Consider the following 25,096-nt stretch of genomic DNA (forward strand, 5'->3'; position numbering starts at 1 on the left):
AGTAAGAATAAGTGCATGTATACTTGCATGTACACCAATGCTAGAAGTATAGTAAATAAATTGAATTTGAGGTGCTAGTCAAGACATCAAAGGCAGATATCGTTGAGATATCAGAGACGCGTTGTCACACAGATACAAGGAATGCAGAATTGGAATTGAGGGTGTACAAAGATAGACTGGATAGAAAAGGTGGAGGGATCATGCTGTTAGTTAAGAAACACAAAATCTAAGGAAATGCATCCAGTTGACATTGGTGGACTGTGCAGTATTGAGTCAGTTTGGTGTGACATAAGTACTGAGAAAGCAAAATTGAGAGTAGGAGTGTGCTATAGGCCTAATGACTCTGATGAGTACAATGAACAATTGTACAGAAAAATAGTGGGCCAGTAAACAGATTGTATTATAATGGGGGATTTTAACTTCCCAGATAGAGACTGGAACTTGTGGGGTGGTCACACGCACAACAGCAAGACTTTTATTCAATGATTGCTTTCTACAGAAGTATGTTCAAGAGGGAAACAGAGAGAGAGATACTCTTGATCTGATTATCAGCAATGATTATTCATGCATTAAGAATCTGCAGATAAAGGAACCACTAGGTGGCAGTGATCACAGCATACAGATGCGAGATTTACTCAAAGATGTGACTACCATCAGTGGTAAGAGGAAGGACTTTTGCTTTCATAAAGGTGACTACAGTGGTCTTAGAGATTTTTTAAATTCCATACAATGGAATCAACTTATGGTGTTACCAACACCAAATTCTAAATAGGAAGCATTCAAGGAATTAATATTGGAAACTATTAGGTTTTTCATGCCAACTAAGAAAAACAGTTCAAGGTTTAGGCCTAAATGGATGTCAGATGAACTAATGAGACTCGTGGCAGAGAAAAAAAACGCATGGGATGCACATAAATTATCAGGAGACCCAGGTGCCTATGGTAGAGATAAATTACAGACCTGGCAGTTTAATTTCTGTTCTGGAGAAAATAATGGAGTCACCAGTTAGGGAAGCACTACAGGATCAACACAAGACTGCAGTTATAGTTCAGATACAGCATGGGTTAGTTAAGGGGAAGTCTAGTCTGCCCAATTTGATCAGATACCATGATATGGTGACAAAGAAACTGGATGCAAAAAAATAAATTTTGATATCATATACTTGGATTTTAGGAAAGCTTTTGATACTGTTGCACATAGAAGACTACTATACAATTGGAGTAGTAGTAAGGGCAAGATGCTACAACAGATAAAAGGATGATTGAGTGGGAGAAGACAGAGTGGTAACCGATGGACACTGCTCTTTGTGGACTAATGTTATTAGTGCAGTTCCCTAGGGAACTCCACTATATGTGCTAGGTCCATTGCTGTTTTTTGTATTTACCAATGATATTTATGAAGGTATATTAGGCTTAATGTGCAAGTTTGCAGATGATACGAATGTGGGTAGGGTTGTTAATGACAGTAATGACAGTATGCTACTGAAATAGGATCTAGAAAAGTCGAACAGATGGGCTGAGAGGTGGCAACTGAAGTTTAACATTAACATACGCAAAGAACTGCATATGGGTTGCAGTAGCCCAGAGTAATGTACCAAATGTGCAGTAGACCTGTGGGTAATTGTGCAGTCAGATATGAAGTTTTCTGAGTAGTGCAGACAGGCTGCAAGAGAAGCTCATGGGGTTTTGTTAATGACATAGGATATTTGCTAGCAGTGATAAGGAGGTTGTTTTTTGTTGTTGTTTTGGTTGTTAGGAGCATTAGCAACTAAGGCCATATTGCTCCGGGATATGCGGTGGTCATTCCCTGACCTTTCTGCATCCTCCATATTTGGTGGTGACGGGCTCGAACCCCGGTCTAATCAAGAAGCGTGTACTACGCACTGCTGCTCCTTCCCACCTGGCTACGGAGGTGCCGATAAGGAGGTGATTAAGCCAATGTATAAGGCAATGGTGAGGCCACACCTTGAGTACTGCATACAAGTCTGGAGGCCTCGTTTCAGGATAGATGTAGAGCTGCTAGAACGAGTACAGAGAAGGACAACAAAGTGAGTGAAACAAAGGGTAACTTAAGTCTTTCTTGGTAACTTACTGTTACCAAGAAAGACTTAAGTTCTGCACATTGTAGAGTTTGGAGACTAGGCATCTGTGAGGTGATCTGATTAAGGTATAAGGCCTTGAATGGTTTGAGCAAGCTCAATGCTAATGGGATTCTTCCTCTTGCTCAGATTCCATGCCTGAGGGAACATAAATTCAAATTGGGGAAAGACAGTTGCAGAATAGATGTGCAGAAATTTGTCTTTGCCAGAGGGTGGTTGATTACTGGAACAAACTTCTGTCTGACGTTGTGGAAGTTGACAGTTTAAATAAATTCAAGGCTGAACTAGACAAAGTTTTGGAGTGAATGGATGGGTGGAAACCAGAGGGTTTTTTTCTGGCTGGTGCTGTATAAAAAGCTTGCTTTCTTGGATCGTATGCCTCTGTAATGCTAATATATGTTCTTGGATGCATTGAACATAATTTGTTTCTTTGCTTTTTGGTAAGTAACCTTTCATTCTACTCTATATTTCTGGAGTTTTTTCTGTTTTCCAGAGGTCACATGATTTGGAGTATGTTCGACGTGCACCTTTGCAATTCAGACAGTGCAGAGTTTGGCCATCTGTCTGTTTGTGTATGTGCTTTTGAACCACAGTTTGGACAGAATGGATCTCCTTGACATTTGGAAGTGACTAAATTTTTGGCACTTGTAGCATCTTATAGGATTCAGAATAAAGGGTCATACTTGGCAGCTGAGATAGCCAGCTTTTACACTAGACGGTAAGACAAGCATACCGAATGTCAGGATGATGTTGAGTGTGGGAATAAGATCCTCCATCTTTCCTAATCGTATTTGGCTTATATAACTTTTTGGTTTTTCAGTTCCTGGACCAGTTCAGCTTCTGTTATATTAATCAGATCCCACTCTGCAATTACTCCTTTGGAGTAATTTAACATTGCATGTGGGGTGACCTCTACATGTGGTCCTACAAATGTTGTTAGTTTCAGCAGTCTCAGAACTCGCAGTTTCAACCAATAGGTTGCCAGATTAGTCTTCTCACCATTTTGGGTAAATATGCCACATATCCTAAGCATTTCTGTATAAGAAATTGTGATAGAGTGATCATAGATTTGTCTGAGATAGAATGTAAAATGAGGAATGATGGGCATTCCTGTTGTCGTGATTCTTCGGTGCATTGAGCATAATTTGTGTCCTTATGCAGTCTTTTTAACTTTGTTGTGTTGTAGTCAATTTCATGGTCAGCATTGCTGACAGTGCTAGATAAGCACATAGGTTGCTCTAATACAAGTCATTGTAGTCCATGGTTAGCTCCTTTTTGCCCTGGCAGGTTAACTCTCCCTTCCCTTCCAAGTTTCTGGCTCCCCCCCCCACGGTGAGGCAGGAGCAGTGCCGCTAGGAGACCACGTGGTTAGAAGATTAGCTGGTTAGTAAAGAAATTAATATTGTCCATTGACTACCACTGTCTTCTCCCACTCAACCATCCCTTTATCCATAGCAGCAACTTACCTTAAATGCCATACTGCTCCTACTTGTACAGTAGTTTTCCATGTGCAACAGTATCAAAAGCATTCCTGAAATCAAAAGGAAAGGTGAATTTCCTTTCTCTGTTCTTACTTGAGTTTCCAAGTGTAGAACTAGTTTATAAATGAACTGCTGACAGAGAACGATATAACTCAAAAAGAACTTTACTGCTGACAAAGAGTACTAGATAATTCGCAATGGAAACGCTTGACCTTGAATTTGCTCGACACCCAGTGTCAGAGGACTGAAAGCTCTATAGGAAAAAAGAGTCAACCTGTCTTTTCCTATTGAACTTTATCAATGGGAAAAGAAAGAGCAAGATGAGAGTATTTGAAAAAAAAAATAGCAAATATTTAAAAAATTATCCATTAAATTAATACTTGAAAATGTTGAAGTCAATCCTCTTATGGAACAAAGTCTAACCATGAAAGCAAAACTGAAGCTAATGTATTACTTTCATGAAGAAGTTATAAACTGGACAAACAGCATTTGATCATACAATTCTCAAGACTAGTTCCTACCCCCTCAAGCTCCTCGACCACATTAAAGCTTTATTGCATCTACCTCCTCAGCAGCTATCTATTCTATCAACTAGTCACCACTATCAGCAAGAGTATCAAACCTCATGTGTAATGTAATGTCTTCTTTGTATTACAGGTATATTAAACAGAGTCAAATATTTTTATATCTATAATTAACACCACTAAGTTTTCCTATTTATATTGTTTAAATATTAATTTTTGTATTTTACAACTTTTCAGGAATACAATTCTCTTTTTGGATTAATTTAAGTATATGCTACTTCTGCTTTTGTTGATTTTGACAATGCACAATATCATATAAGTCAGTTGAACAGTAACAAATGTCCGAAGAGGAACTCTGATGGGTTTGATCCAATCACACATTACGAGTCTCATGTGAATTCAATGTGTATGTATGTATGCACGCATTCTATGTGCCAGTGATATACTGGGAGAGGATTATAACAAAAACATTTTCATTAAATAAAAAAATTAGCCATAACTATCCAATAGTTATGGATATTTCAAAAAAAAAAAAAAAAAAAAAAAAAAAAAAATACTGACCTAGAATTCTTCTTCACAGATTCTTCTTTATCAGATTTAACACTATTTACACTTTCTGATGATTCTGAAGGATTCCGTTTTCTATTTCTTTTATTAAATACAGCTTTTACTTCCATATCCTTCACTGATTCGGTATCACTACTTTGTCTATCTTCAGATGAAGACTTCCGAGCCGAACTTGGCCTACGTTCTTTAACCGGTTGCAGCAGCCCTTCTGACAATAATGCTTGATAACGTCTTCCTTTACAAGACCTCTGGGATTTTCTTGGCCCAAAATTAGATATTCCAGAAGTTACTGAATTATTACCTTTGCCTTCATTAACAGTTTTTTCCCTTCTTTTATTACTAGTTATAGGAATATATCGAAGAGCTCGTGCTTTTTTTGGAGGGGATGTTAAAACAAACTTGCTTTCTGATTCAGGAGAATTTTCTGACTTTGAGTATTCCAACCTTTCTTCAACTTTCTTATAGTCTTTCTGAATTAAGTTCTTACATGTTGCATTATTTTCTGTTTGAAAAATATGCTCTATGTCACTGTTCTCTTGTGAAGGTAATTCTTTCTTAGTTATGGGTTGAACTTGACTGTATGCAGTTTCAATCACCGATTCAATGGCTTTAGACAATAACAAATGACTGGTTTTTGTTTCCTGAGGTCTATCAAAACTATTCTGTTGCTGAGATGGTTGACAAGGAGATATTCTTCCTGAAAAATTCTGCTCTACTGGAGAACAAGCCATATTTTGAATTGATGGTCCACAAAGAAATTTATCAACAAAATGATCAATTAGCTGTTGCTGGCTTGTAGTTATTGTTTTTTCCTTTTCTTTACAAAGATTAAGAGGTTGCTCTTGTTGAGGTTCAATGTGCACAACAGGTGGAGATTTTGATCTTAAATTTCCCGATGAGGATGTCACTGATGACTGATTAAAAACTCTGTCAATAATATGGTTAGCTATATTAACATCAAAAACTGGAAGGGCACCACACACAGGTGATTTTGTAACACTTTTTGTGTCTATATTTAACAAAGTTCCTTCAGGTATTTTCTCTTCGTTGTTTACTAATACAGTTTTCCCTACAGCTTTGGACAGCATAGGCATTGAACTACATCTTTTTTGAACTTCTTTATTTGTACACATCTGGAAATAAATGATTTAATTAATCGATGTTCATATAATATTATTTAAGTTTACACTTAATTTTTAAGCAAGAGTTTTAGCAAACTTTCAAATTTTATTGCTACCCAACCATGACAATAACTCTAAGGCCCTACTGCTATAAAATGATCCTAATCCTAAAATTGCTGTGGTAAAACTGTTATACTATCCAAACTATTAATTACATAAGTATTTATTTTATTTATACATATGTTTATGTTCTAGTAATATGTAATCATCAATATATTTATGATGGCAATGATCTTTTCTGATGGTTTATTCTCTAATTTCTCTTTATTCATTTTTGCTTTTCTTAAATTTACCCTGTATTATACACTGGCTTATACAGGGTGCAACACTACAAATTAGTGGTTAATAATGCAATATCAGTTTTAACAAATTAACACAATTTCTCATAAATAATGCAAATAAAACTAAATCAGGTAACTCCCTTATTAGTTACACAGCTTTCTAATGTATGATGAAAAGTTTTAATGACAAATTTTCATTTTTTTTGTGGAATCTCTTGATTGCCCTTCAAATATCTGTGAATTTTAATTTTGCAATATTTGAAGGGCATTCGAGGAAAAGTTTGTTATTACTAAGATCTGGGGAACTTGGAAGCTGTTATTGTTGTTATTATTTGGTTTTTAGGAGCATTAGCAACTAAGGCCATATTGCTCCTGGGATATGCGGTGGTCATTCCCTGACCTTTCCGCATCCTCCATATTTGGTGGGCACGGGCTCGAACCCCGGTCTAATCAATAAGCGTGTGCTACGCACTGCTGCTCCTGCCCACCTGGCTACAGAGGCACCAACTTGGAAGCAATGTATTAATATGTTTCTAATATTAATACATTAGCAATATTAATTAATATATTATACATGACAATATTATATAATTATATTAAATTAATGTATCAATGTTTTGTTTTCATTATACTGTATTTCTTTATGTATGAGAAAAATAAACATGTTGTACAAGCTTCTCACAGACAAAAGGCCAGAGGTTTCATAACTTCATCCTTCGTTTTTCTCCTCTCTATTTATATGAGAGTTGGTTTGGTTGGAAACTATTATTATTATTTTTCTTATATAAAAGATTTTTTAGGACCATCCAATGAATACTCTCTTATTGTTGGTTCTTATCTTCTCATTTTCATATGAATTATAAGGTCATATGTAAGGAATTTTTTTTTTATCATGCTAAAAAAATAAATTTTTTAATCATCAATATGATTAAAAATATCACCATTACAATTTTTAATATTACCATTATAATTCATCCTTTCTACTATCAGGTACATTAATTATTCAATTAAATTAATTATATGGCATTTACATGGCATAAGGACTACCCTCCTTATGTTGATGATTGACTTAATTCTTTGACTTTTTTTCTTAATCATTAGACCTTCATTATCCACATGGATAAACAGACCTATTAAATCAAATTACGAATGTATATTAAATAAATAAATAAATAAATAAATTTTCTGTTTATACTCCGGGACGACCGAACGGTCAGAGGAGTTTACAAGATACACAGAATGCAAGAAACAGCACCGTATTAGGGGAAAGGATTAAACATTTAAAGGTTTTAAACAGACCTATGGCTATAATCACCTGACAATGCTGGCTATCCTATTAAATCTGTGTAGTATGTTTTATGGCATTCCCCATTCTTTACACTTTCCTAAATTTAATATTGCTTTTACGATGGCATCCACTAGCCAAGACTGCTTATTAAAATTTGGTTAATTTAATATTTGAAGATTCAATGCATGAGGCATAATGATATGGGTTTAAATTAACTATATAATCATCAGTGCAGATACACTATAGTTTACCATAGTGGATACCACAACCCATTGTGGTATAAATAACATCAGTCTTCTCTACTAGCGAAGCGTTACTTATTCGAAGTAGTGCAATACCTAGTATCTCGTGAAGGTAGCCACAATATGAGATACAATTTAAAAATGATGCCTTCACACTACGTGCCTAGTTTAATTTATGGGTAAACTATGGTGTATCTACACGGATATTATATAATTAATTTAAGTACAGTAGAACATCAGTTATCTGGAAGTCAGTTATCCAGAATAAATTGGAAGGTGGATTTTTCTATTTTTTTTTTTTATTAATGGTAATATTTGAGACAAATACTTATTATGCTACGAGAGTATTGCTGTCTGTTTTTTTTTTTTTTTTTACATCGTATATCTGGTGAAGTGTTGGATAAGGACCGATGGGTTTTCTCAAAAACCATGAGTGACAGAGTTAAGTCATTCGCTTCCGTGAACCCAATGTTCCATGACATATTTTTTTCCCTTCATTTCATGTTACGTTTAGTTTAGCTCCAGATTCAGTAAGAATAATATTGGCCCGAAACTGTGCGATTTATTATTTTTCTCAGCGTTTGGTCAATGAAAAGAGACAGCACTGAAATGGGCAGAAAACCAGGAAGAATGCAATATACTCAAATTGATATTATTAAGGAACTTTAAGAGATTTAGCAGGAAAAAAATAGGTCACAACAAACAACTGAACATTATTTTAAAAAATTACTCTAAATTTTGCAGTAAAATACATATCCGGATATACATACATATGTAAATGTGCGAATTTTTGTGTATAAGTTACTTTTTTAATTAAAAAACTTCGGCTTTTTTTTTCAGGCTATTTAAAGTCTTTTTTTTTTTTTTTTTACCTTAATACATTATAACACTATTTAATTTACCTTGCATTCGATTATCTGGAAAATTTTGCTATTCGGAAGAGGTCTGACATTAATTATTCCAGATGAGTGCACTCTAGTGTACTTGAATTTTTAATTTTGGCTTTTTATTTATTGCCTAATTGTTGTTGTTTCAGATATTGTTTTTAAAATTCTACATTCTCTATCTCCTTACATTTTCCATCCTTCCTAATATTCTATCAACATGTTTGGTGACACCAGAAGTGAGCTGAGACTGAATGGCAGATGTCGAGACTTAGGTCATATTCCAGCAGTTTTTTGCTAAACCAATTTACAATTATTGATTTACTGTATACCTTAACCCAGTTCTACTGAAGTAGCTATGTAGCCAACTGAAAAAAAAAATGTTTTAATGAAATTATGGTGAATTAAAGGTTGAATTTACTGATATTTAAAGAGAAAAAACAAGAGGAAAAGCAGAGTATCAACACCATCAATCAGCTAACAAGATATGTGCAGTACTAGATGATGATTTCACAAAATACAATACATAGAAAATTCAAATCCTAGCGTAAATCACTGATTGACATGATAATGAGCTGCCATCACAAGCAATAGTGAGTCATTTGCTGCATGATCTCAGCTTGAATGAAATGCAATAACTGAGACACAACACCAAGAACCTTAGTATTTGATATACAACACCAACAAGCAATTAATTAATGTTTTTTAAACATTCTAAAATATACTGCTGATCAATTCACTAGAAACTTTGACATTATAACAGTGGTATATAATTTTAAAATGACACTGTAACTAAGGTAAAACAGCACAATTTATACAGTTTTAACTGACGTAATTGTAATGATACAGAAGAATTCTTTTTATTTCCGAGATCACTTTAAATAGGTTTAACTGCATATACCAAAACCCAAATCTAATAACAGAAAAAGTACATAATTTGTATATGATATGTGAAAAGTTTTATGCATACAGACCAACCAATGCCATCACCTAGTAATTGTTAACAGGAGAGACTACTCTACGGGGATGAGATACATTTAAATCTAAAGGGTGCAAGAATATTTGCTGATGCTATCAAGGCAGTGTTAGGTGGGTCAGAAACCTGCTATCCTGGGGGGAACACGGACTAATAGATTAACAGTAGCCGCTGGCAGATGTGAAAGTGATTCTTGCACTGCTTCTATTGGAATGAGCAGTAGCCTGGAAACCAAGATGCAGGAGATTTCAGAGACTGCTGGGATCATTGCAGTACAAGTAAACACATGGGCTGTGTTAGGGTAGCTAAGAATAGGAACAGGTGCATGTATACTTGCGTGTATACCAATGCTAGGAGTTTGGTAAATAAATTTGATGAATTTGAGGCGTTGGTCAAAACATCAAAGGCAGATATTGTTGGGATATCAGAGACGTAGTGTCACACAGATATAAGGAATGCAGAACTGGAATTTGGGGAGTACAATATGTATGGGAAGGATAGACAGGATAGAAAGGGAGGAAGGGTTATGCTATTAGTTAAGAAACACAAAATCCAAGGATGTACAGCCAGTCAATAAGGCTGGACAGTGCAGTGTCAAGTCAGTTTGGTGTGACATAAGCAATGTGAAATCAAAATTGAGAGTAGGAGTGTGTTACAGACTTAATGACTCTGATGATTATAATAAACAACTGTACAAGGAAATAGAGTGGGTCAGTAAATCAGAGAGTCTTATAATGTGGGATTTTAACTTCCTAGATATTGACTGGAATTTGTGGATTTATTTGATGAATGTTTTCTACAGCAGCATGTTTGGGAGGCAACTAGAGGGAGTAATACTCTTGATTTGATTATCAGTAGTGATTCATGCAATAAGAATCAGCAGATAAAGGAACCACTAGGTGGCAGTGATCACACTGCGCTGAAGTGGGATTTACTCAAAGAGGCAACTACCATCAGGGGTAAAGGGAAGGGTTTTTGCTTTAGTAAAGGCGACTACAGAGGTCTGAGACAGTATTTAAATTCTATACGGTGGGACCAACTGATGTTACCAACAGCAAAATCAAAATGAGAAGCATTCAAAGAATTAATCTTGGAATCTACTAAGTTTTTCATACCAACTATGAAATATTGTTCAAGGTTTAGGCCTAAATGGATGTCAGATGAACTAATGAGACATGTGGCAGAGAAGAAAATGTATGGGATACACATAAATCAATGAGTGACACAGAAGCCCATGACAGATATAAGCTGGTCTGTAACCAAGTCACAAAGGAACTTAAGGCAGGTAAAGGCAAATTACGTGAAATATTTGGCAAAGGATGCAAAGAAAAACAGCAAAGAGTTCTTTACTTATTTAAACTCTAGAAGGAAGGGGATGAATCACATTAGACCACAGAATATCAATGGTTAACTGTTGATGATCCTGCTCAGGAAGATAACAAACTAAATGAGTATTTTGCACCTGCACTCACACATAAGGAGTTATTCAGGAGGGGAATGCCAGAGGTAAATTAAAATCTGGCAGTGAGCTAGATGATTTTGTAATAACTGAGAGGAAAGTGGAGGAGAAATTGTTGAAAATAAACATAAGAAAGGCACCTGGGGTGGATGGGATCTATCCAGTTACATTAAAAGAGGCAGCAAAGGAAGTAAGCAAACCCTTAGCCACAATTATGAGAGCTTCCTTGGACTCAAGGGAGGTACCCATTAGGGCTTGCAAACCGGTTTTATAAACCGGTTAAATCCGGTTTTCATACTGAGTTGTTAAAACCGAAACTGAGCTTCTAAAACCGGATTCGAATAGTTTTTTGTTATGCACATTTTCTTTTGTTTGTTCGTTTGTCTGGATCGTTCAACTGGTTAATGTTTTAAACATGGCTTTTTATTTTATTTTATTTTATTTTAGGTACGAATCTCTTGGGCAAGTGGCCCAAATCTAGGAGGGGTACCTTTTATCTTCCCACCTGTATCTTTTGAAACTTGCCTCATTTACTCTTCATTCAGTGCATGCGGGAGTGACGCATAGTATTGTGCCTTTGTTATCTTCAATACTTTTATTTAAAATTGTTGGTGATATAAATTCCTACTAATTAATATTTATTACTCTTAATATGTCTAAGATGAAATCAAATGTATGGAATTATTTTGCTCGAAAAAGCAAAGATGAAGCACAATGTTCGAAATGTCAGAAGATAATGAAGTCGTCTGGAGGATCCACATCATCTTTTGATGTTGCATTTAAAGAAAATGCATCAGATTGACATTAAACAAGATAACAGTGAACCTCCCGTAAAAATGGTAAGAACATTAGAAAACTTTATCGTTAAAAAATCTATGGAAGAAGAGATTTCAAAATTAGCTGCTTTAGATGGATTTTCTTTTAATTCAATTGCCAAGAGTGAGTTTATACAATCAAGCCTTCACCTTCAGAGAAATAAATACGATAAATTACCACCAGCCTCAGTGAATGGAATTAAAAATATGGTTCTAAATTATTATAAAACTAAGAAAGAAGAACTCATTCAGCATTTCAAAAATTCATTGGTTTTGGGTGCACGCCAAAAATTCACTGGTTTTGGGTCATTGACTCTAGACGAATATACGTCTATACAAAATAAAAAAGGTATACGAATATAAATGTGCATTCAAAAGACAATCATTGGTCGTTAGGTCTTATTGAGATTAATGGTTCACTTGATAGCAGAAGAACTGAGCAAATTGTGAATGGACACTTAAAATTTGGTTTGAATTTGGATGAGGATATTGTTACCTGCACCACCAATGGAGCAGCAATGATGATTAAGTTTGGCAAGCAAATTACGCCTAATCATCAACAATGTGTAGCCAACGTTGTATACATCTGTCAGTTATAGATGTACTTTATGAAAAAGCAATCAATTATGGTGCGACAGTCTCTGAAAGACAATGAAGAAAATGAAAATAATGAAAGTAGTGATGATGAAGAGTTGAAGAAAGACAACAAGGCATGCTTTATCAAACCGACTTTACCGATGAGCTCATTTTTTTCTTCAATCCAATGGCCAATATTGCACAAACTATTAAAAAAGTCAGAAAAATTTGCAAGCTTTTTCGAATATCGCCTACCAAAAATGACATATTACAAAATTTTGTTAAAGCAAAATTTAATGGGAAAAAATATAAACTTATATTAGATTGCAAGACTAGATGGGATAGCACATTCTATATGATTGAGAGATTTTTGAAATTGAAAAATTGCATTCCAAATGCTCTATGTACAGTACTGTCAACTAAAGCTGTGTCTGACGATGACTGGAAAACACTTGAATTGCTACGTGAAACTTTGCGACCAGTTGAAATGATTCTGAAGCTATAACCTCAGAAGATACAGACTTACTTAAAACAGAGTCTTCAATAGAATTTCTGCTTGCTAAGCTTGATACAGCAGAAAACCCATTTGCTTTAAAGTTTCACCAAAGCCTTTTGCAGCGTTAGAATGCAAGACGAAATTACCAAACTGTGGCTTTGCTGAGCTATCTACACAACCCCAAAAAGTTTAGGAAAGAAGATTCAGGTTCAAGAACTTTTGATTTTCCAAGTAAGCAAGTTTTGAAAAAGTATGCTGAAGAGATTTATCAGAGATTATTTGCAAAACATTCCGAAGGAGTCTTAGTGTTGAATGAAGAAACTGAAAATAAACGAACTGTTCTTTTAGAAGAAAACAAAGACTCATCTAGTTCCGATGTCGGAGATACACTCATGCGAGAGTATGATAGTGATTATTACTGATATAGTGATTATTAGAGAGTATGATATGAAAGAGATTAACTGAAGAGCCTTCAAAATATCAGAGTGAATTGGAAATCAGCAAAGAATTTAAAATTTCGGAGGCAACTAGCAGCAGAAGTGAAAAGCTGGAGAAAGTTTATAGAGCACTGCTGACCATTAAACCAATAAGTGTCCAATCTGAGAGAGTGTTTTCGATCACTGGTCTCTAACACAAAAATAATATATTCAAAGAACTTATCGTGGAAGCTACTAGGCTTTACATACCAACTAAGAAATATTGTTCAAGGTTTAGGCCTAAATGGTTGTCAGATGAACTAATGAGGCATATGGCAGAGAAGAAAAATGCATGGGATACATACAAATTAACACGTGACACGGACGCCTATGATAGATACAAGTTGATCTGTAACCAAGTTACAAAGGAGGTTAGGCAGGCGAAGGCAGATTACGAGAGATCCTTGGCAAGGGATGCGAAGGAAAACAGCAAAGAGTTCTTTACTTATGTAAACTCTAGAAGGAAGGGGATGAATCAGATTGGTCCACTTGAGATCGATGGGTCAACTGTTGATGACCCTGCTCGGGTAGCTAACAAACTAAATGAATATTTTGCATCGACATTCACACATGAGGAGTTATTCAGCGAGGGGAATGCCAGAGGTGTATTCAACTCTAGCAGTAAGCTAGAGAACCTTGTAATAACTGAGAGCAAAGTGGAGGAGAAATTGTTGAAGATAAACACAAGAAAGGCACCTGGGGTGGATGGGATCTATCCAGTTATATTAAAGGAGGCAGCAAAGGAGGTAAGCAAACCCTTAGCCATAATTATGAGAGCTTCCTTGGACTCAGGGGAGGTACCCATTGACTGGAGATGTGCAAATGTGACCCCAATTCACAAAGGGGGATCAAAGGCTGACACAAGTAATTATAGACCTGTGAGTTTAACTTCTGTTCCCGGAAAATTAATGGAGGCACTGGTGAAAGAAGCACTGCAGGATCATCTAGACAAGACTTCAGTTATAGCTAGGACACAGCATGGTTTTGTTAAGGGGAAGTCTTGCCTGACCAATTTGATTGGATACTATGATGCAGTCACAAAAGAACTGGATGCAGGGAATAACTTGGATATTATATACTTGGATCTTAGAAAGGCTTTTGATACTGTTGCACATGGAAGACTGCTGCACAAATTGGAGCAGTGTGGCATTGGAGGCAAGTTGCTGCTATGGATAAAGGGGTGGTTGAGGGGGAGAAGACAGAGAGTGGTAATCAATGGACACTGCTCATCGTGGACTAATGTTATTAGTGGAGTCCCTCAGGGTTCAGTATTGGGGCCTTTATTGTTTTCTGTATTTATAAATGACATTGATGATGGTATATCAGGCTTAATGTCCAAGTTTGCAGACGATACGAAGGTTGGCAGGGTTGTCAAGGACACTACTGACACTATGCTGCTGCAACAGGATTTGGAAAGGTTGAGCAGTTGGGCTTCGAGGTGGCAAATGAAGTTTAACATTGACAAATGTAAAGTACTACATATGGGAAACAGCAACCCCAGAGCAACGTATCAGCTCTGTGGTACTACGCTGACAGTGGTGGAGAATGAAAGGGACCTGGGGGTGGTGGTGCAGGCAGATATGAAGTTCTCTGAGCAGTGCAGACGAGCTGCAAGAGTAGCTCATGGTGTATTGTCAATGATATATAGGAATTTTTCTAGCAGGGATAAGGAGGTGATTATTCCCTTGTATAAGGCAATGGTCAGGCCACACCTAGAGTACTGTATACAGGCCTGGAGGCCTCATTTCAGGAAGGATGTAGAGCTGCTGGAACGAGTACAGCGAAGGGCAACTAGATTGGTGAATGGGACAAAGGGGTTCTCTTACGAAGAAAGGCTTAAGTTTTGCAAATTACAGTGTCTGGAAACTAGGCACCAGCGGGGTGATCTGATAGAGGTGTACAAAGCCTTGAATGGTTTGAGCATGCTCAATGCTGATGGGATTCTTCCTCTAGCTCATAAAAATCACCTGAGAGGGCATAAATTCAAATTGAGGAAAGACAGATGTAGGATAGATGTGCGGAAATTTGCCTTTAGCCAGCGGGTGGTTGGTGGGTGGAACAGACTTCCATCCCTTGTCGTGGAAGTTGATAGCCTAAATAAGTTTAAGGCTCAGCTGGACAGGTATTTCGAACGAACAGAGGGGTGAAGTGGAAGTGGTTATTTTTATTTATTTATGTTACTTTTTTTTTTTTTTTTTTTTTTGGCTGATGCTGCATAAGCTTGCTTTCTTGCATCAAATGCCTCTACTAATGCTAATGCTAATGCTAATGCTAATAAGGTCAAGTCTATCAGGAAAAATGCTTAATATACTGTGTTTTTTAAAGAGCCATTTTCAGAAAAAAGCTGAGCAATAAATAGTAAAGTAATTTCCCCAAGCTGTTTATTTTTATTTATTTATTATTATTATTATAGGGCTTATTATTTTTTTGTATAATCTCAAACTGGTTACCTTTTTGGAGCATTTTAATTTTTTTATTTTTTTTACTATAAGAGGTGATAGATTTTGTTTAAAAGATTTGATTACAATTTGTACAATCTGCCCAAGATAAAATAAATACTTGTGTTATAAGCTTTTAATTATTTTCCCTAAGTCTGAGAAAATCGGTTTTAAAAGTAAACTTCGGTTAAACTCTGTTTTGAAATTTCTCGGTTTTATGCAAGCCCTAGTACCCATGGATTGGAGATGCGCAAATCTGACCCCAATTCACAAAGGAGGATCAAAGGGCGACAAGTAATTACAGACCTGTTAGTTTAACTTCTGTTCCAGGGAAATTAATGGAGGCACTGGTTAAAGAAGCACTGCAGGACCATCTAGACAAGACTTCAGTTACAGCTCTGACACAGCATGGTTTTGTTAAGGGGAAATCTTGTCTGACCAATTTGATTGGATACTGTGATGTCGTCACAAAGGAACTGGATGCAGGAAATAATTCTGATATCATATATTTGGATCTTAGAAAGGCTTTTGATACTGTTCCAGCAGTGGAAGACTGCTGCACAAACTGGAGCAGTGTGGCATTGGAGGCAAATTGCTGCTACGAATAAAGGGATGGTTGAGTAGGAGAAGACAGAGTAGTAATTAATGAACATTGCTCTTCATGGACTAATGTTATTAGTGGAGTCCCTCAGGGTTCAGTGTTGGGTCCAGTGTTGTTTTCTATATTTATTAATGATATTGATGATGGTATATCAGACTTAATGTCCACGTTTGCTGACGATAAGGTTGGCAGGATTGATAATGACACTATGCTGCTGCAACAGGATCTAGAAAAGTTGAACAGATGGGCTGAGAGGTGGCAAATGAAGTTTAACATTGACAAATGTAAAGTACTGCATGTGGGAAGCAGTAACTCCAGAGTAACGTTATCAACTGTTTTTTTTTTTTTAGAAGCATTAGCAACTAAGGCCATATTGCTCCGGGAAATGCGGTGGTCATTCCCTGACCTTTCCTCATCCTCCGTATTTGGTGGTGACGGGCTCGAACCCCGGTCTAATCAAGAAGCATGTGCTACGTACTACTGCTCCTTCCCACCTGGCTGCAGAGGCGCCAGCGTATCAACTGTGTAGTACTAAACTGACAGTGGTAGAGACTGAAAAGGACCTGGGGGTAATTGTGCAGGCAGATATGAAGTTTTCTGAGCAGTGCAGACAGTCTGCAAGAGTAGCTCATGGTGTCTTGTCAATGATATATAGGAATTTTTCTAGCAGGGATAAGGAAGTGATTATCCCCTAGTATAAGGCAATGGTCAGGCCACACCTTGAGTATACAGGTCTGGAAGCCTCATTTTAAGAAGAATATAGGGCCGTTGGAACAAGTACAGAGAAGGGTAACAAGATTAGTGACTGGAACAAAGGGTTGCACTTACGAAGGAAGGCTTAAGTTTTGCAAATTACATGTCTGGAGACTAGGCACCTGTGAGGTGATCTGATTGAGGTGTATAAAGCCTTGAATGGTTTGAGCATGCTCAACTGGTCTCACAGGAGATAGTTATTGTCAAAGAAATGGAAAATATATTGTACATAAAGGAGATATACAGAAGTAAAGCACCTAGGCATCTATATTGGGGACTGGGGGCTGAAGCACAAAGCCGTGGCACTTATATATAAAACCATCTACGTCCCAATCGTCAGTTATGGAACATCCATCTGGTGTAAACAAGCTAAGCTTTAAAGAAACAAGAGAAAGCTAAACTCAATACAAAGGTTTATGCTTTTATCAATCTGCAGGGCATTCCACACTGTCAGCACCCCCTGCACTGCAGGTGTTCACTGGATGTCACCCACTGTATCTTGAGTTAAAGAAAGGAATACAAACAAGCTTAATAAATTTACAGCTAGATCGAACAAATGACGTGAAACAAGAGAAAAGGTGCATCATCCAACACCTACTGGAATTATGGCAACAGTCATGGGAAACTTCACCAAAAGGAGAAATCAACCGACGATTTATACCAACACACCCAAAGCCTCCTCCCTGGTACTCACCTGGGCTGCAAGTAACATTCTTAATCGCAGGACATAGTCTCTTCCAACAAAAGTTGACAGCCATGGGGCATAGAGAGAGAGAGAGATCTGCAATGCCACTGCGGCGAAGCGGAGTCCTGGGGACACCTCATGACGAGTGGCCCATCTATGAAAATAGCATGGTTAAGTTCCTACAAAAAGAAGGAACTTAAAAAAAGAAAGTTCCTACAAAGCGCTTTCAGTTTTTAAGTTTTTAAATTTTTCCCCTAAAACAGCCAGAATAGCAGAACTCAGCACTATGTTGAATACTATGCCCTTGGGACCAAATCAAACTTGAGCAGAAAAATTCCAAACCTCTGACATACCACTGAACTCAAGCAAACCCATTTAGGGTAGGATATACTACTGGCATCCTAGATGAAGGAATTGCTGGTAACCGCCAGAGTGTGGGATTTGCAAAACTCGCACTAACCCATTATGGGTAGGATTCTCTGCTGGAGGCATCCTTGGTGCAGGACTGCTGGCAATGCTCAGAGTGCACGATTCACAAAGTTTGGGCTAACCCATTATGAGTAGGATTCTCTGCTGGAACCATCCGTGGTGCGGGATTTGCAAAGCTCATGGAACTGTGACTTTTCAACTCTCACCCTAATCCCTCATTTTGCCTAAACTTGGGTGGATTAGCTCTTACCTGTCTATCCACCCACACTCTCCCAGCTTTAATCCCTTCTTCTATACCCCATTCTTCATGTTCTCCTATTTTATCTTATTTATTTTTTATTATTATTATTTTATTTGTTTATTTTTTTAATCTGGTCTCTGTTAGGAAGCTCAGACGACCCTGGCAGAAGCTAGCCAGAGTATGATGGGCAGCTTTGCTCACTCCCCAGTGGTGGTGGTGGTTGGCAACGCGGGGGTCCCACTAGGAGTCCTGCAGCCAAGAAGCTAGAGACACAACAACAACATAACTCTACTCTGACAGAAACCAGATATCACACCTTTTCTGGCTTTTACAGTGTTTCTGCACTTCTTTTCAAAGTTCCATGCCAACCGGGCTAGCTAGGTGAGTAAAGTGCCTGCCTGGCAACCCAAAGGTCGTGGGTTCAAATTCCGCCTCGGGCTTGGATCAGAGTAAATGCAAAAAACTTTGAGAGGTGCAATATGGCCACAGAAGCCGATGTGGCAACTAACAAAAAAAAAAAAAAAAAAAAAGTTCCATGGCACGGATGTGGAAAACCATCAGTGGTACCTTCCACAAAACACTATTAACATAAAGGAGAGGTGGAATGAGATCAAGGCATGTCTGCCAAGGGAAAAAGTTAATAACATGGAGAATAGATATCTTTTAAGTGCACTAAAGATGATATTGTTGTATCGTTGGTACTAATGACATTAAGAGTAGGATATCTACAGACCTATTTAACAAGTACAGGGCAATGTTGAGAAAAAGTCAAGTTTGGATTAAATCTAAAAGTGTCTGCAATTCTGCCCAGCACATGATGAGAGCCTTGTCAATCAATTCTGTCTGCCATGGATAAACTGTGCAAGTCCCATGATGTGAATTTTTCTCAGAGAAGTCTGTGCTAGTTAACAGAAGAGACCATTTTTACAGGGATGGGATACGCTTAAATAGAAAGGTACAAGAATAATTGCTAATACTAGCAAGGTAGTTTGGGGGGGGGGGGGGAAGATACACAGAATAATAGAATAACAACATCTGCAGGCAGAGATGAAGTGATTTTTGTACTGTTTCTATTGGAACATGCAGCAATATGGAAAGCAAGGTATCACGGATTTTAAGTCCCGCTGGAGGTCCTCACGGAACAAGAAAACACATCGGCTGTGTTAGGCTAATTAAGAATAAGAACAAATGCATATACACTAATGGTAGGAGCATAGTAAATAAATTTGAAGTACTGGTTAAGTTACCAAAAGTGGATGTTGTAGGGATACTGGACATGGTATCACTCAGATAAAACAGAGGCAAAATTTGAATATGGTGGAGTACAATTTGTACAGAAAGGACAGACAGCAAAGGAGGGGAGAGGAGGACATTATGCTCTTATTTAAAGCACATATTAAATATAAAGCAGTGCATCCAGCTGATATGTGTGGCCAGTGCAATGCTGAATCAGATTGGTGCGAGAGAAGCACTGAGAAAACAAAAATGAGTAGGAGTATGTTATAGGCCTAATAACTATAATGAGCAACAAATAACCATACGGAGAAATAGCATGCACCAGTAAATCAGAATGTCTTATAATGAGGAATTGTAACTTTCCAGATAATGACAGGAAATTATGGCGCCTCCGTAGCCAGTGCATAGCACACGCTTCTTGATTAGACCGGGGTTCGAGGCCGTCACCACCAAATACGGAGGATGCAGAAAGGTCAGGGAATGACCACCGCATATCCCGGAGCAATATGGCCTTAGTTGCTAATGCTCCTAAAAACCAAATAACTAACTAACTAACTAACAGAAAATTATGGATTGGTCAATCAAATCACACACTAGCAAGAATTTTTGATTTACTGGATGACTGTTTTCTTTGACAATATGTTAGAGTGGTAACAAGAGAAATGAATACTCTTGATCTCATTATCAGCTGTGATTCTTTATGCATTGAGAATCCACATAAGGTACCTGGTGGTTCCTTATGTGGATTCTCATAAGTGATCACTGAAAACAGATGTAAGATTTAATTAAAGAATAACTACCATCAAGGATAAAAGGAACCATCTTTGTTTTTGTAAAAGTGACTACAGTAATCTCAGACAGTTTTTAAATTCTATACAGTGGGGCCAACTGATATTACCAACAGCAAAAGCTAAATGGAAAGCAATTAGGGATGTAACTGCAAAAGCTACTGCACTTTTTATACCAACTAAGAACTACTGTTCAAGACACAAATAGATGTCAGATGAATCAGACTTGACAGAAGCCTCTGGTAGGTATAAAATACAATGCAATCAATTCGTAAAGGAGGTTAGGCAAACTAAGGCAGATCAGAAGATGCCTTCGGCAAAAGATAGAAAATAAAAAAAAATAAAAAAACAGAAAAGACTGGGTATTTTGCATCTACATTCACACATGAGGAGTTATTAAGGGAGAAAAATGCCAAAAGTTTATCAAACTGTAACAGAGTGCTTAATCATTTTGTAATAACTAAGAGAAAAGTGGAGGAGAAATTGTTGAAGTTAAACATAAGAAAGGCACTTGGGGCAGATGAGATCTATCCAGTTATATTGAAGGAGGGAGCAAATGAAATAAGCAAACCCTTAGCCATAATTATGAGAGCATCCTTGGACTCAGAGGAAGTCCTTCACAGACTGGAAATGTGCAAATGTATCCCCAATTCACAAAGGGGATCTAAGGGTGACATGGAAGTTAAACTAACAGACCAGTTAGTTTAACTTCTGTTCTGGGGAAAATAATGGAGTGACTGGTTAAAGATGCATTGCAGGAACATCTAAACAAGAATGCAGTAATAATTCAGACACAGCATGGGTTTAAGAGAAAGTCTTGTCTGACAAATTTGGTTGGATACTATAATGTGGTTACAAAGGAACTAGATGCAAAAAATAATTTTGATATCATATTCTTGGATTTCAGGAAAGCTTTTTACACTGTTCCACGTGAATGACTACTCTACAAATTGGAGCAGTATGGTATAAGGGTAAATTGTTACAATAGATAAAAGGGTAATTGAGTGGAAGAAGACAGTGGTAATCAATGGACGCTGCTCTTTGTGGATTAATGTTATTAGTGGAGTCTCCCAGGGTTCAGTGTTGGGCCCGCTGTTGTTTTGTATATTTATCAATGATATTGATGAAGGTATATCAGGCTTAATTTCAAAGTTTGCAGATGATACAAAGGTTGGTAGGGTTGTTAATGACAGTAACAGCAGTGCGCTACTGCAACAGGATCTAGAAAATTTGGGCAGATGGGCTGAGAAGTGGCAACTGAAGTTCAACATTCACAAATGCAAAGTACTGCATAGTACTTTGCATTCTGGATAGAAGTAACCCCAGAGAAACGTACCAACTGTGTGGTACTACACTTACGGTGGTAAAAAATGGTAGAAAATGAAAAAGACCTGGGAGTAATTGTGCCGTCAGATATGAAGTTTTCTGAGCAATACAGACAGGCTGCCAGAGCAGGTCATGGGTTATTGTCAATGATATACAGGAATTTTGCTAGTAGGAGAAAAGGAGGTGATTATCCCTTTGTATCTTGCATCACATACCTCTATTACTATGGAGAGTACTATATCTTTGAGGAGTGGGTGCGAGAGTACATGTGAACAGTGAAAGTTTTTACGGCTTCAGCAAATAGAGAAGTTTTTGCTTTTTTGACTTAAATTGGCATATTAATTTGTTTTTTAGAGTTGCTTTATATTCCTAGTAACAATACTTTAGTTTAAATTGAATTTAGATCAGAGATTTTGTAGGTTATTACTTAGTATCGGTAAAGGTATCAAATCCACATGTGGACAGGTTTTGCAGCTCCCGCGAACGAAGTTTTTAATTATACTTAGCCACTTTATTGACATAATTGTTAGATTAAATTATTTTCTATAAATAACTTATAGACCTAGTCAAGCTCCATGGTTTATTCTGAATTTAGATAGCGCGATTTGGAAAGTAAATAATGCCTCGTGTCCGTAGATTAACCGTTCTTAACTTGCCGCCATTGTTATAAGATACAATGTGTGCTAGGGTAAGGTTTAACGAAAAACTAGATAGCGAGTATAGTAGTATCAATTAATCAGTAAAATTTACTAGTAAAATTTACTTAGGCAGCGTGGTTAAGTAAGCCCTCGCAGATTAATTCAAGATGAGTATCGCTTTTTAAGCATTCGCTATCCTTTACTAATCTATTAACACGGTACTTGAAGATCTCTAAAACTTCGCATTGTCAGTAAAATTTATTAATCTTATTAAATTTCATTGTCAATTGAATTGTACTTTAACTAAATAAATATAATGACCTAGTTATTACAAACGTAACATCATAAATTAATACATAAGTTGACAGGGGATAAGAAAGTCATATGACGTAACTCGAAGATAATATTCGATAGGGTTGTATTCTGGAATTTTATTGAACTTGAATAGAAATAATGACTCAGACCAGAGCAGCAATGCAAAAGGCTCAAACTAGTGGAAGTGCTGTGGCTCAGGGGGAGAACTGAGGGGGGCGGTTGTCATCTGAATCACAGTCTATTGAAATTCACTGCTCGTTTGATGTTTGTGGAGAAATCGGGAATAGGACATGACATTGCCAAGGGGAATGTCTTTGTGTGTGCACGATGTAAGGAGTGTGAGGAAATCAGGCACCAACTCAGGATTGTTATGGGCTTATATGAGAGCTTGAAGGACAGGGTGGATGCCCTCGAAGGATTTAAATTGAGGGGCCCATCAAGCTCTCAGCTGCCCACATCAATGCCAGAGCTTGCACTTGAACATCACGCAACATAGTGGCAACACCCAAGGCAGAATGCGCTGATCCCAAATGAACTAGTTGTAGATGACTCTATTGTCAGGGAAATGGGGAACATATTGTGCAAAAAGGATATATGGAACAGGACCAGAGTATGTCTTCCAGAGGCAAAGTTTTATGACATGGTAGGGCAGATATCATCCTTTAAGGGCACAAAGGGTGCTATTGTTGTACACGTTGGCACTAATGATATTAAGAGTAGGAGACCGGCAGAATTACTTAAGTACAAGACAATGCTGAAAAAAAGCCGTGAGTTAGGGTTCAATTTGAAAGTACCTGCAATTCTGGCCAGATACGATAGGAGGGAGTATATGATGAGAGCCTTGTCGATCAATACAGCACTGGAGAGATTGTGCAAGGCTCAAATTGGTAGAATTTTTCTCAGCCTGGCCTGTGCTTGTTAACAGGAGAGATTGCTTCTACAGGGATGTATACACTTAAATAGAAAGGGTGCAAGAATATTTGCTGATGCTATTGAGGCAGAGTTAGGTGGGTTGGAAAACTGCTAGCTTGGGAGGGGATACACAGACTAATAGATTAACAGTAGCCGCTGGCAGAGGTAAAAGTGATTCTTGCACTACTTCTATTGAAATGCAACTGAGCAGCAGCCTGGAAAGCAAGGCAATGGGAATTTCCAGGACTGCTGGGAGTCATAATGGAACTAGTAAATACACAGGATGTGTTAGGGTAACTAAGAGTAAAAACAGGTGCATGTACACCAATGCTAGAGGTATAGTTAATAAATTTGATGAGCTTAAAGTGCTAGTCAAGACATCAAAGGCATATATTGTTGGGATATCAGAGACATGGTGTCACACAGACATAAGCAGTGCAGAACTGGAATTTGGAGAGTACAATGGGAGAAGCGGTTATGCTGTTAGTTAAGAAACACAAAATCTAAGGAAGTGCATCCAATTGATGTGGGTGGACAATGCAATGTTGAGTCTGTTTGGTGTGACATAAGCATTGGGAAAGGAAAAATGAGAGTAGGTGTGTGTTATACGCCTAAAGATGAAAATAATGAGCAATTGTGCAGAGAAATAGAGTGGGCCAGTAAATTAGAGTGTCTTATAATGGGGGATTTTAATTTCCCAGATATTGACTGGGAAATTGGGGGTTGTTTCTCCCAATTTAGGGGTTGTTTTTGGGGTTATATACTTAGGGGTTGTTTTTGACTCAAAATTAATTTTATCCCCATTTGGCATACTTAGTAAAAAAAAAAATGTGAGAAACTATGCAAGCATGATTGCCAGGATCAGTAGGGCTGACTGGGGGCTCCAAAGCCCCTCACAATCATATATTGAGCAGTGTTCTTACCTGTGATCACCTTGGAGCCGGGGGAGTGGTTTACCTGCATGGCCAGTCAGAAACTGGAACAAATTAGACACATTTCAGAGATTCAATTCAAGTGGGCAAACTTGTGGTCTCATCAGATCGACAAGACATTGAAATCTGCTCTCTGCTTCAACCTTTAATAATTGCCTTACAGTCCACAGCGCTTATGCGCTAAAATAAAGGCATTCCTTCATCTGTGCTCATTTAAGCATGATCACATCAACATCTGGAACACGGTTGGTTGGCATTTGCCAGGAAGACACCGTAGTATCCCTCGTGTTCAAAGCTCCAGAATTTCAAGAGATGTTTTCCAAATATGACTCTCTACACTCTCAACTCAACATTGACCAATGGTCTATTCACAAGTCATATCGTGACGACATCAGGCCAATCTTTCTGTTTGTAAAGGACAGTTGTGTAAGTTCTGGTCCTAATTAGGCGATGTCATT

At 37.5% G+C, this 25,096-nt stretch overlaps 1 protein-coding gene across 1 annotated transcript in view; it reads right to left on the reverse strand.

Annotated features, from left to right (window-relative positions):
• LOC150084531 (uncharacterized) overlaps positions 1-25,096 on the reverse strand; it is a 228,006-nt gene that overhangs the window by 83,018 nt on the left and 119,892 nt on the right. The window contains exon 5 of the mRNA XM_090376275.1: positions 4,665-5,803. Coding sequence (XP_090232401.1) covers positions 4,665-5,803 — 1,139 coding nt within the window. The remainder of the gene's footprint in view (positions 1-4,664; positions 5,804-25,096) is intronic.

This window comes from Mastigoproctus giganteus, chromosome 6 (assembly GCF_048544385.1).
Source record: "Mastigoproctus giganteus isolate SK-2022 chromosome 6, ASM4854438v1, whole genome shotgun sequence".
NCBI classification, from domain to species: domain Eukaryota; kingdom Metazoa; phylum Arthropoda; class Arachnida; order Uropygi; family Thelyphonidae; genus Mastigoproctus; species Mastigoproctus giganteus.